At 42.1% G+C, this 14,826-nt stretch overlaps 1 protein-coding gene across 1 annotated transcript in view; it reads left to right on the plus strand.

Moving 5' to 3' along the window:
* Positions 1-14,826, plus strand: part of CSNK2B (casein kinase 2 beta) — a 51,179-nt gene that overhangs the window by 16,768 nt on the left and 19,585 nt on the right. Inside the window, exons 2-4 of the mRNA XM_068249404.1 lie at positions 1,571-1,674; positions 1,766-1,868; positions 11,159-11,274. Coding sequence (XP_068105505.1) covers positions 1,603-1,674; positions 1,766-1,868; positions 11,159-11,274 — 291 coding nt within the window. The 5' untranslated portion in view covers positions 1,571-1,602. The remainder of the gene's footprint in view (positions 1-1,570; positions 1,675-1,765; positions 1,869-11,158; positions 11,275-14,826) is intronic.

A 14,826-nucleotide genomic window follows, 5' to 3' on the forward strand; every position in this document is an offset into this window, starting at 1 on the left:
AATTCGATTGGATCGATCGTTCGGGATTCGATCGGTAGTGTACTCGATTTTTGCATAGTTATCAATGCAAACTTGACCACACTACCGAATCCCGATCGAAAATGATGCATTTAATCAATCCAATCAAATTTGATCCAATTTAATTTGATCGATCACGTGTGGAATTGTATGGTGTAGAGGGGGCTTAATGCCTAGTACACACCATACAATTTTCTTAGATTTTCTTGAATATTTTCTGTAAAGTACTGGTAGAGACTGGTCGTTATCTCTGGTGCATTGTCTTCTGGTTATCTCCTGCTGAGTAGAACAATTTCTAATTGCTCTGCAGATAGATGGTTAATTTCCAACATGTTGGAATTTATCTAAGGGCTGGTTCAGACGGACGTTTGGAGGCGTTGCGTTTGCTGGCGTCGCGTTCAGCAGCGTTCGTGTGCGTTTGGATGCGGTCGCGTTTTTTCTTCCCCTAGGGGGACATTAGCCGTCGCGGTTAACCTCCCCTGGAAGCTACATGTAGCTTCCAGGGGCTCCTTGAACGCCAGAGAAAATCGGGACCCAAACGCCGCGTTTGTGTAAACGCGCTTGAAAGCTTGGTACAAACGCTCCCATTCACTTGAATGGGAGCGTTTAACACCAAGCCCTGAACGCTGGCTGTAAACGCTCTGCAAACGTCCGTCTGAACCAGCCCTAACTGGCAGGTAAATCTAAGGGCCCTTTTCCACTAGCAGTCGCTAGCGTTCACGCTCAACGCTAGCGATTGCTGAATCGCAAAAGGTAAATTCCCGGCGATTTCCCGACGTTTGCGATCGCGATTTTGCTATGCTATGCACTGCATAGCAAAATCGCGGCAATAATCGCTCCGCCGTGCGATCGCGATCAGGTAAACGAATCGCGGTAGTGGAAATGACCTACCGCGATTCCTATGTTAAAAGCAAACTGTAGCGATTTGAAAAATCACTAGCGGTTTGCGGTTTTGCGATTCAGCCATCGCAAACGCCGTAGTGGAAAAGGGCCCTAATGCTGGGAATACACGGCTCAATCTTTGCAGCTCGATTCTGCAGGCGATTCTCTTATCTTCCGCTTGTTTTTCTTATCTTCTTCCATTGTCCTCAATACAGAATCAAGCAGCGAAACGATCGGGCGGGAGATCGGACATGTCGGAAATTATCTATTGAGCCATCTAAATGACTTCCCAGCATAAGAGAAAATCTAACAGAGAATTATATGGTGTGTACTAGGCATAAGCCCTGGCCCCTTAATGAGCATGCAGCAGATTAGGTGTTTCTGACATTATTGTCAGATCTGACAAGATTAGCTGCATGCTTGTTTCTGGTGTGATTCAGACACTGCTGCAGCCAAATAGACCAGCAGGGCTGCCAGGGAACTGGTATTGTTTTAAAAGGAAATAAATATGGCAGCCTCCCTATTCTTCTCACTACAGGTTTCCATTGATTGTGTATCCTCCACCATGATTTTCCCAGTGCCTCGCTTCTGTCTGGCTCGTGGCCTTCCTACATCACTGCACCAAATACCCACCTGTCATTTCTTCTCTGCTTTTTTTCTCGTTGAACAGACGTTAATGTTTATTGATCTGCAGCATAAAAGATGAGTAGCTCGGAAGAAGTATCGTGGATTAGCTGGTTCTGTGGATTAAGAGGCAATGAATTCTTCTGTGAGGTGAGGCACCCGGGACTTGTGCACAGTATATGCTGGTATAGAGCTGCGGTGGGCAGTATGTGACATTATAATACTGTCTCTCCCCTCGCAGGTAGATGAAGATTACATTCAAGACAAATTCAACTTAACTGGACTGAATGAACAGGTTCCACATTACAGACAAGCTCTGGACATGATCCTGGACCTGGAGCCTGGTGAGTCTGAGCATTGGATCTCTGACCTGTATGCCCATTCATGTATTGCTATGCTGTGAAGCAGGAGAAAAAAGCACCCAAGAGCTATGAAACTTTGTTAAAGGGGTTATTTCGCGAAAAAAGTAGACAGTTAAAACATGTGACAGATGACAGGTTTTGGGCCAGTCCATCTTTTTAAGGGGGATTCTCAGGAATTCTTTGTTTTCAACAGCATTTCCTGAACAACAGTTTAACTGCCAAAATAGCAAGATACCAGCCGGCCTCCCTAATCACTTGCATGCTATTATGTCAGTTAGATTTTGCAACTGTTGTTCAGGAAATGCTGTTGAAAACAAAGAAAGCCCCGAGAATCCCCCCTTAAAAAGATGGACTGGCCCAAAACCTGTCATCTGTCACATTTTTTTTAACTGCCTACTTTTTTCGCGAAAGAACCCCTTTAAAAGCACAATAAAAGCGAAAAGGGGGAGGTGGCTTACCGCTCCAATGACCCTAGTGAAGAGATATATATATATATATATATATATATATATATATATATATATATATATATATATATATATATATATATATATATATATATATATATATATATCTATCTCTCTATATATCTCTCTATATATCTATATATCTCTCTCTATATCTCTCTCTCTATATCTCTCTCTCTCTCTCTCTCTCTCTCTCTCCCTCTCTCTCTCTCTCTCTCTCTCTCTCTCTCTCTCTCTCTCTCTCTCTCTCTCTCTCTCTCTCTCTCTCTCTCTCTCTCTCTCTCTCTCTCTCTCTCTCTCTCTCTCTCTCTCTCTCTCTCTCTCTCTCTCTCTCTCTCTCTCTCTCTCTCTCTCTCTATCTCTCTATCTATCTATCTATCTATCTATCTATCTATCTATCTATCTATCTATCTATATATATATATATATATATCTCTATATATATATATATATATATATATATATATATATATATATCTCTCTATATATATATATATATATATATATATATATATATATATATATATATATATATATATATATATATATATCTCTATATATATATATATATATATATATCTCTATATATATATATATATATATATATATATATATATATCTATATATATATATATATATATATATATATATATATATATATATCTCTATATATATATATATATATATATATATATATATCTCTATATATATATATATATATATATATATATATATATATATCTCTATATATATATATATATATATATATATCTCTATATATATATATATATATATATATATCTCTATATATATATATATATATATATATCTCTATATATATATATATATATATATATATATATATATCTCTATATATATATATATATATATATATATATATATATATCTCTATATATATATATATATATATATATATATATATATCTCTATATATATATATATATATATATATATATATATATATATCTCTATATATATATATATATATATATATATATATATATATATATATATATATATATATATATCTCTATATATATATATATATATATATATATATATATATCTCTATATATATATATATATATATATCTCTATATATATATATATATATATATATATATATATATATATATCTATATATATATATATATATATATCTATATATATATATCTATATATATATATATATCTATATATATATCTATATATATATCTATATATATATATATCTATATATATATCTATATATATATCTATATATATATATCTATATATATATCTATATATCTATATATCTATATATCTATATATCTATATATCTATATATCTATATATCTATATATCTATATATAATCGGATGTATGTATGTGTGTGTGTGTATGTGCCGCGATCACGCAAAAACGGCTTGACCGATTTGAACGAAACTTGGTATGCAGATGCCTTACTACCTGGGATGATATGTTCTGGGGGTCTCGCGCCCCCCCTGCACACCTGGGCGGAGCTACAAACAGCAAATCAGATTTCACCCATTCATGTCAATGGAAAAAATGGAAAAGGCTGCCATTCTCACAGTAATCAAGCCAGAGTCCCCACACTTGGCACAGGTGGTCACTTGGTGACCGAGGTTACAAATCCAGAAAAAGTGGGCGGAGCATAAAACAGCCAATTAAATTTCAGCCATTCATTTTAAATGGGAAAATCTAAACTGCAGCCATTCTTACACTCGCAGGGTTTTCAAACTTGGCACACTTGGTCACTGGGTGACTGGGATTAATATTCAGGAAAGTGGGTGGAGCCTACAACAGCCAATCAAAATTCACCTATTGATTTTCAAGGGGAATATTTAAATTGCTGCCATTCTTACACTGTTAATGGCAGAGGCTTCAAACTTGCTACAGTCAGTCTTTGGGTGACTGGGGTCCAAATTCTCTAAAGGGGCGGGGTCACAAACAGCCAATCAGATTTCCTTGGTGGATAAACTGCTTCTATTCACACATTTTTGATGCCGGGGACCTAAAAGCTCACAAACTTGGTCATTGAGTGACTGTGTGTCCAGGTTACAAAAAGTGGGTGGAGCCTACAACAGCCAAACAAAATTCACCTATTTATTTTCAAGTGGAATATTTAAATTGCTGCCATTCTTACACTGTTAATGGCAGAGGCTTCAAACTTGCTACAGTCAGTCTTTGGGTGACTGGGGTCCAAATTCACTAAAGGGGCGGGGTCAAAAACAGCCAATCAGATTTCCTTGGTGGATAAACTGCTTCTATTTACACATTTTTGATGCCAGGAACGTAAAAGCTCACAAACTTGGTCATTGAGTGTCCAGGTTACAAAAAATGGGCGGAGCCAAAAACAGCTTTTACTGGGAAAATATAAACTGCAGCCATTCTTACACCGTTATTGGCAGGGTTCTCAAACTTTGCACAGTTGGGCACTGGGTGAATGAGATTAAGGTTTTGGAAGGTAGGTGGAGCCTACAACAGCCAATAAAAATTCACCTTTCGATTTTCAAAGGGAATATTTAAGCTGCTACCATTCTTATACTGTTAATAGCAGATGCCTCAAACCTGGTACAGTTGGTCACTAGGGTTCAAATTCAGTAAGGGGGCGGAGCCACAAACAGCCAATCAGATTTGTTTATTTTTCAATAGGAATTGATACCATGGACCCCAAAGCTGATAAACTTGATAATTGAGTGACTGTATGTCAAGGTTAGAAAAAGTGGGCGGCGCCACCAACTTAATTGTTTACATGGCAGGGTTCCCAAACTTGGCATAGGTGGTCACACTTGGCACAGGTGGTCACTTGGTGACCGAGGTTACAAATCCAGAAAAAGTGGGCGGAGCATAAAACAGCCAATTAAATTTCAGCCATTCATTTTAAATGGGAAAATCTAAACTGCAGCCATTCTTACACTCGCAGGGTTTTCAAACTTGGCACAATTGGCCACTAGGTGACTGGGATTAATATTCAGAAATGTGGGTGGAGCCTAAAACAGCCAATCAAAATTCACCTATTGATTTTCAAGGGGAATATTTACATTGCTACCATTCTTACACTGTTAATGGCAGAGGCCTCAAACCTGATACAGTCAGCTATTGGGTGACTGGGGTCCAAATTCACTAAAGGGGGTGGAGCCACAAACAGCCAATCAGATTTTTTACATTGATTTCAGCCATTCTGTTATTGGCAGGGTTCTCAAATTTGACACAGTTGGCCACTGGGTGACTGGGACTAATATTCAGGAAAGTGGGTGGAGCCTACAGCAGCCAATCAAAATTCACCTTTTGATTTTCAAGGTGAATATTTATATTCCTGCCATTCATACACTCTTAATGGCAGAGGCCTCAATTCTGGTACAGTCAGTCACTGGGAGACTGGGGTTTAAATTCTGAAAAGGGAGCGGGCCAAAAACAGCCAATCAGATTTGTTTCATTTCAATGGTAAAATGCAACTAATTGATGCCAAAGACCCCACAGCTCATAAACTTGGTCATTGAGTGACTGTATGTCAAGATTAGAAATAGTGGGCAGAGCCAAAAACAACTAACTTTTTACATGGGAAAGTATACATTGCAGCTATTCTTACACTGTTAATGGCAGGGTTCTCAAACTTGACACAGTTGGTCACTGGGGGACTAGGATTAATATTCAGAAAGTAGGTGGAGTCTACAAGAGCCAATCAAAATTCACCTATTGATTTTCAAGGGGAATATTGAAAGTGCTGTAATTCTTACACTGTTGATGGCAGAGGCCTCAAACCTGCTACAGTCGGTCATCAAGTGACTGGGGTTCAAATTCACTAAAGGGCCGGAGCCACAAACAGCCAATCAGATTTGCTTTTCTGGATAAACTGCTTCCATTCACACAATTTTGATGCCAGGAACCCAAAAGCTCACAAACTTGGTCATTGAGTAGTGACTGTGTGTCAAAGTTACAAAAAGTGGGCAGAGCTAAACACAAATTTCACTGGGAAAATGTAGACTGCAGTCCTTTTTACACTGTTTATGGCAGGGTTCCCAAATTTTGCCCAGATGGTCACTGGGTGACTGAGATTAATATTCACAGAAGTGGGTGGAGCCTATAATAGCCAATCAAAATTCACCCGTTGATTTTCAAGGGGAATATTTAAATTGCTGCCATTTTTACACTGGTAACAGCAGATGCCTCAAACCTGCTACAGTTGGTCATTGAGTGACTGGGGTTCAAATGCTGGAGAGGGGCGCAGCCACAAACAGCCAATCTGATTAGTTTAATTTCTATGGGAATATACAAATTATTGATGCTAAAGACCCCAAAGATCACAAACTTGGTCATTGAGTGTTTGTGCGTTAGGGTTAGAAAAAGTGGGCAGAACCAACACCAGTCAAATACATACCCGGGCAACGCTGGGTCATCAGTGGGTGGAGACAAATACAAATTTCACTGGGAAAATATAAACTGCAGCTATTCTTACACTATTAATGGCAAGGTTCTTAAACTTTGCACAGTTGGACACTCAGTGAATGAGATTAATATTCAGAAAAGTGGGTGGAGCCAACAAAAGTGACTAAAGCTTCACCTATTGCTTTTCAAGGGAATATTTAAATGCTACTATTCTTGCACTGTTAATGGCACAGGCCTCAAACCTGGTACAGTTGGTCATTGGGTGACTGGGGTTCAAATTCAGAAAAGGGGGTGGAGCCACAAACAGCCCATCAGATTTTTTCATTTCAATGCAAATGATTGATGCCAAAGACCACAAAGCTCACAAACTTGGTCATTGAGTAATTGTGTGTTAGGGTTAGAAAAAGTGAGTGGGTGAAGCCGACACCAGCCAAATACATACCCGGGCAACGCCGGGCAATCAGCTAGTGTATGTGTATATATATATATATATATATATATATATATATATATATATATATATATATATATATATATATATATATATATATATATATATATATATATATATATATATATATATATATATATATATATATATTTTTTTTTTTTTTTATTTGCATGGGCAACGCGTTTCATGAGGTCGAGCACACTTACTCAGGCTGATCAGTGCCAATTTCTCACGTCAAAAGGTTCAGAGCGCCTCTGAAAAACAAGTTTTCTTTCTTAAAACAAAGTATTTCCGATAATTCAGGTTGGAGTGAGCTCTGAGACGTCTCCCACAATGCATCACTGCTGAAATATGCTAATCAGCCATATGGTCCATTGTATCCCCTTACACACTCCAGTGAGTTGTGGTTCACCATGAGCCGGCTGGGTAGTCTGTAGCGCCTCTGTATTGTGTGTGAGGGGGTGAGGTACATGGGATAAGGGTGGCAGACCGCGTGCTTCATCCTCTGATGACTACTCCAAGGTGGACAAGAGTCTGTGTGCAGTGACACTGGCTTTCTACCCTTGTGCTGTCATGGCTGAGAGGATCACTGAAAGGTGAGTGAAATAGCTGTGGTGTGATTGTAGAAGCATTCACACACAATCAGTGAGAACTTCTTGTAATAAATACTGGGCTACCTAGATCAATGATGGTGAACCTTGCAGAGCCCGAGTGACAAAACTGCATCCCCAAACCTACTTATTTATCTCAGTAAGTGCCAACAAGGTCATTTAGCCTGAATACTGATGTAATGGTAGCTAGAGATACCTCTCAGTATTAGGAAGCCTTAAAGGATACCAGAGCCCAACTGCCTCTGTTAAAAAAAATATATATTGTGCTGGTGGGAGGGGTTCATTGGATCTTACTGCTCCTTTTGTTCAGCGCTCCGTGCCTCCGTCCTCCCCGTTCTGGCTCCCGACCCGATCGACGAGTATGGAAATGCTGGGCTGTGCATGCGCAGTATTACCTTATTGCTCCTGTTACCGCTCTCCTCTGACATCACTTAGATGCGCACACTCTCCCGTCTTGCTGTCATCCCTGCATGAACAGTACAACATTTCTATAGTGGTCGATCGAGTCGGGAGCCAGAACGAGCCCAGGAACAGGGAGAACGGAGACACACAGCAGCTAACAGAGGGAGCGGTAAGTGACAACAAGCCTCATCCCACCAGCGCAATATGTTGTTTTTTACAGAGGTGGTTAGCCTCTTCTATCCTTTAAGTGGCCCCCCCCCCCTTCCTTGTGTAGGTAGCTAGATGTAGCCCCCTCCTGAGTGTAGGTGGCCTCTTCTCCCAGTGTAGGGTGCCAGCAGTAGACCCAAAAACTGTATTGGAGTAGAGCAACCTTGCTTATGGTTTTTGCATCAATATTCCCTTTCCTTAACCTTTCTGGCAGTATGATTATTTCCGGATTGTAGGGTCTAAAAGCAGTGCAATTTTTTTCCCATGCTTTTAGACCCTAAAACCAGGAAAAAATAATTCTGCAGAGAGATCTACGACAGCCCCTGTACTTACCTTCCTGGGATCCAGCGCTGCAATTCTCCCTCTGTCCTCTCTGTGGCTTGCTACCCCTATAGTAAGATCGCAGTCTACTTTCATGACAACAAACAGCGATCTCACCTAGGGGAGGTGAGTTCTGCACTGCAGGCTCTGCATATACCTCCCAGCGCCTACCCTGAGTTATGCTACGTCAGTGGTTCCCAACCTTTTTGGAGTCGTGACACATCAAACCAAACGTTTAGATCTCCGTGACACGTAGACTAAATGCATGTAATGAGAGACAGCGTTTCCCCACTAAATGCACATAAGAGACAGCGTTTCACCAGTAAATGCACATAAGAGACCTCTTTTCACCAGTAAATGCACATAAGAGACAGCTTTTCACCAGTAAATGCACATAAGAGACAGCTTTTCACCAGTAAATGCACATAAGAGACAGCTTTTCACCAGTAAATGCACATAAGAGACAGCTTTTCACCAGTAAATGCACATAATGACAAACAGCCATTTGTCCCCAGTATATGTAGCCAGGGATATATGTGCCCAGTATATGTAGCCAGGGATATGTGTGCCCAGTATATGTAACCAGGGGTATGTGCCCAGTATATGTAGCCAGGGGTATATGTGCCCAGTATGTGTAGCCAGGGGTATATGTGCCCAGTATATGTAGCCAGGGGTATATGTGCCCAGAATATGTAGCCAGGGGTATATGTGCCCAGAATATGTAGCCAGGGGTATATGTGCCCAGAATATGTAGCCAGGGGTATATGTGCCCAGTATATGTAGGCAGGGGTATATGTGCCCAGAATATGTAGCCAGGGATATATGTGGCCAGTATATGTAGGCAGGGGTATATGTCCCCAGTATATGTAGCCAGGGTGTATATGTGCCCAGTATATGTAGGCAGGGGTATATGTCCCCAGTATATGTAGGCAGGGGTATATGTGCCCGGTATATGTAGCCAGGGATATATGTGCCCAGTATATGTAGGCAGGGGTATATGTGCCCACCCCCCCCCCCCCCCCCCCCAGGAGGAGAGAGCGAGGGAAGGAGAGCGGCACCTCAGGGTGCTCTCGCTCTCTCCTCCGGAACGAAGTGCGGTGGCTGGCAGAGGGGCAGAACTTACCTTCCGTGTCTCCGTCTGGTCTCGTCGCCGGCGTGGGATGATTTGTCACTACTCTGGCCTGATCCAGACCAGAGCAGCGGCTGCAGAACCACAACTTCCGGCCGGCGCTTGGAGCGACATGGAAGGTAAGTCCGCCCGCTGCCAAGCGCCGCCACACACACAGTATCGGAGGGGAGAGCGAGGGAGGCAGAGCACCCTAAGGTGAGAGAAGGGGGGGGAGATGGCCCCCTTCTCCGCCGCTGCCCACAGCTCTACCTCCACTGCGCTGCTCCCCTCCGAGAGAGCCGTGACACATACCCGAAGCTGCCGCGACACATGTATGTGTAGCGGCACATGGGTTGGGAACAACTCTTATTTACACTTGAATGATTAATGAAAGATCAGACCAATTTGACCCCTTCCATGTAGTATGAGAGCCGTACTATACACAGTCTAGTCTATTGAGCTGAACTCCCCATCAGACAGAAATCTTTGCAAGATGCTTCACACAAAGATGCTGTACACATTCAAAAGATCTGTTCCTGCAAAATGCATTCATAGTCTATGATATCTGCAGATCATCATACACACCTTGTTTAACTGACATTCATCTGCAGATCAGATCCACCAGGATGGATCTTCAGATCTGCAGATGATTGTCTGATCTGCAGATGAATGTCTGTTAAGCCCCATCTACACGTTACTATTCTTTGTATGATTCAATTACGATTCTATTTACGATTCGATTAAATCCGACATGTCCGATCGGGATTCGATTCGATGCATTTCAATTTGCCATTGTTTTGCAATTGCAAATCGAACTGAATCGAATCGAATCCCGATCGGACATGTCGGATTTAATCGAATCGTAAATAGAATCGTAATCGAATCGTACAAAGAATCGTAACGTGTAGATTGGGCTTTAAACAAGATGTGTATGAGATCTGCAGATACCATAGACTATGAATGCAATTTGCAGGAACTGATCTTTTGCAGGGACCAATCTTTTGAATGTGTACAGCATCTTTGTGTTCAGCATCTTGCAAAGATTTCTATCTGATGGGGAGTTCAGCTCCATAGAATAGACTGTGTAGGTATGGCTTTCATACTACATGGAAGGTGGTAAAATTGGTCTGTGATCTTTCATTAATCTTTCAAGTTTGTACACACCATTAGGCTCAGGATTTCCGCACCTGGCTTTTTTTTTTTTTACCACCAGGAAGGTTTAACAGGAGAGTAACCAGCAGTTTCCTGACTTGAATTTTTGCCCCATTTTTACTGGTGCTGTTTGTTTTGCAGATGAGGAGCTGGAAGACAATCCCAATCAGAGCGATCTGATTGAACAGGCAGCAGAGATGCTTTATGGACTGATCCATGCTCGCTATATCCTGACTAACCGCGGCATCGCCCAAATGGTGAGACAGTCTGCTGACCTTGCTTTTGAGTTGTTTTCATTTGGTAAGTTACAATCAGGGATAAGCACAGAATTGATTTCCAGTAGCTACCTACTCAAAATCACATGGATTCTAAAGTTAATTACTGGACCTGAGGGAGAGGGTGAGGAAGGGTTAACTTACCTATTCTGCTGTCAGCTTTGTGCTTCAATTGCGTCTTGTGCTGCGTTCCAAGCAAGGCTGTGGAGTGGAGGAGTCAGAGCAAATTTGGGTACTCTGAGTTGGAGTCGGAGTCTGTGATATCATAAACTGAGTAGTCCGGAGTTGGAGGATTTTTTTAACAAAATCCGCAGCCCTGGTAAGTATTAGACTAAGGAGTCGGAGTCGGTGTGTCAGAGTTGGAGCCATTTTGGGTACTTGGAGTCAGAGTCAGTGGTTTCATAAACTGAGTCGGAAGATTTGTGTACCAACTCCACTGCCCTGGTTCCAAGTCATTTTCGTGTCACTACCACGCTTCCTCCTTCCGGGTTGAAAGAGGAAGCGTGGTAGTGACGGGACGTGGGACGCAATTGACGCGCATTTAAGCTGACGGCAGCATTGGGTAAGTTAACCCTCCCTCACCCGCCCCCTTAGGTGCTCTAATTAACATTTAGAATCCCAGTGATTTCAAGTAGGTCGTTACTCGAAATCCATTCTGAGCTCGGCCCTGGTTACAATGAGATGATTACCATTGATTTCAGGAGCTAGTTCATGTATGGGTACAGTGTTCTCCCCAGAATTTTTTTCCAGCCGGGTGGCATGAAATAGTAGCCGGGTGGCATGGAAAATTAGCTGGGTGGGGAGTGATGAGAGAATGCAGGGCAGGTGCTTCTGTGCACAACTCTGCTTACAGCATAGGAGGGGGTGAGCCGATGACAGCCGGGTGCTCACCAAAACTAGCCGGGTGGAGCACCCGGCTAAAAGAGCCTGGGGAGAACACTGTGTTAAAGTGAACCCGAAGCGAGGGAACTCTCTTCAGGTTAGATGCCTACCTATGTACAACAACAAACAAAAAATGATTATTTTGCTAGTAAATGTGCTGAAAGGTTATTTTTTATCAATTAGGTGACAAGTCATTTATGCAAAGTTTTGTGAATAGAGCCCATTCTGGCAACTACTGGTAACCTCTGTTTCCATCTGCCAAGCAACCAGTATCGCCCTCTGTGCATATGTATTTCTATATATAAAAAATATTTCAGCCTATCGCAATTTTAGTGGGTGTGGTTATAGAAAATGGTAGTTGGTGCTCAATGTTGGGGTTATAGTTTTTTTTCACGCCTGCCAGTAGTAAAGACGATTATGTGGATAAAACGATATGAACAAATTATATGCTGAATATCAAACATATTTTGTAACTTCTCTTTGCAGCCGTGTTATTTTTTTCCCACCTTTTTGCTGCAGTTCCTCTTTAAGCTCTTCTCTCCCGTAGGACTCAGCGCATATGCACGGCTCAGACTAGTAATTTTGCAAATGCCAGGCTAAACAGGTGTTTTTTCAGTCTAGATTTGAATAACTCCAGGGATGGGGCTGTTTTTATTGGGTGTGGTAGGGAATTCCAAAAGGTAGGGTCAGCATGACGGAAAGCTCTGGCTACAGAGGTTTTGAGGTGCATTCTGGGTGTGGCAAAGTTCATGGATGCTGCTCATCTGAGGTTGTGAGAGGTGTGGTGCAGCTTCAGCAAGTCATTCATGTATCCAGGGCCCAAATTGTGTAGGGATTTAAGAGGGAAGGCTCTGGGTCTAACTCCGTCCCGTAATTCCACCACTGTGCCCCGTTGAACTTGCACACTTGGATGCACCTTCGGTACATCTCGGCAGGCATTGGAAGTACTCGCATCCTCCAATGCTTCCAAAGAAGCCCATCAAAACTATAAAAAAAAAAATAAGCTCAAGTGTTGGTCCTGAATGAGTTAAAGGATACCCCAACCGAAATGTGACATAATGAGATAGACATGTGTATGTACAGTGCCTAGTACACAAATAACTATGCTGTGTTCCTTTTTTTCTTTCTCTGCCTGAAAGAGTTAAATATCAGGTATGCAAGTGGCTGACTCAGTCCTGACTCAGACAGGAAGTGACTACAGTGTGACCCTCACTGATAAGAAATTGCAACTATGAAACACTTTTCTAGCAGAAAATGGCTTCTGAGAGCAAGAAAGAGATAAAAAAGGGGAATTTCTTATCAGTGAGGGTCACACTGCAGTCACTTCCTGTCTAAGTCAGGACTGAGTCAGCCACTTACATACCTGATATTTAACTCTTTCAGGCAGAGAAAGAAAAAAAGGAACACAGCATAGTTATCTGTGTACTAGGCACTGTACATACACATGTCTATCTCATTATGTCACATTTCAGTTGGGGTATCCTTTAAAGTGAACTCATCTGCTAAGGGCAAGGCTGCATTTTATATAGCCTTAAAGGACACCTGAAGTGAGAGGGGTGCGGAGGATGCCATATTTATTTCGTTTTAACCTCTTGAGGAGGACCACAGTGTTAACACCCCCCCCCCCCCCCCCCCCCCTAAAGACCAGGCCTTTTTTGTGAAATCGGCCACTGCAGCTTAAGGACCAAGCTGCTGGGCCGCCCAACAACACAGCACACAATTTATTCCCTCCTTCCCGTTTTTTTCTCCCGACTAACAGAGCTTCCTGTCATAGGCTTCAGCCTATGAGAGGCGATCGCTCTCTTGTGCCCCAGGGGGAAAGCCATATCATACGGCTGTCCACAGTCCTGCAGATCGCAGCGCTGTACTTAGTCAAAAGACGGCTAACAGTCTCCTGAGCGGCTCCGCCCCTCAAGCAGGAGATGCACATGCAGCCTGCACACGATCTCCTGCAGTAGCCGGCCCCAGGACTTGACGCCAATTGGTGTTAGGCAGTCCTGGGGCTGCTGCCGCGGTCATGCCAATTGGCGTGACGCGATCGTTAAGCAATACCAGTTGCCTGGCAGTGCTGCTGCTCTATTTGGCTGCAGTAGTGTCCGAAGAACACCAGAAACAAGCATGCAGCTAGTCTTGTCAGATCTGACAATAATGCCAGAAACACCTGATCTGCATGCTTGTTCAGGGTCTGTGGCTGAAGGTATTAGAGGCAGAGGATTAGCAGGAGAGCCAGGCAACTGGTTTTGCTTAAAAGGAAATAAATACGGCAGCTGTCCTATCCCTCTCTCTCCAGTTGTCCTGTATGGTGACCAGGTGCGTATAGATTCTCCTCGCTCAGGTTTCCTTTAGCCTCCCTGGCGCTATGATTATTTCCTGGATTTTAGGGTCTAAAAGCAGTGCAAATTTTTCACACACTTTTAGACCCTAAAAGCAGAAAAAAAATATTTGACCGCAGTGAGATCTGTGGCAGCCACAGCGCTAACCTCCCTGGGATCCAGCGTTGCAATCCTTCCTCCGTCAGTCAGGTGGCGCTGCAACTCTGTAGTGACGCTGAGTGGGTGTACAGGCCTTAAAGTGACACTGAAGCGAATAAAAACGTAGGATATAATGAATTGTATGTGTAGTATGGATAATTCATAGAACATTAGTAGCAAA

Source organism: Hyperolius riggenbachi, chromosome 8 (genome assembly GCF_040937935.1).
Source record: "Hyperolius riggenbachi isolate aHypRig1 chromosome 8, aHypRig1.pri, whole genome shotgun sequence".
Lineage (NCBI taxonomy): Eukaryota > Metazoa > Chordata > Amphibia > Anura > Hyperoliidae > Hyperolius > Hyperolius riggenbachi.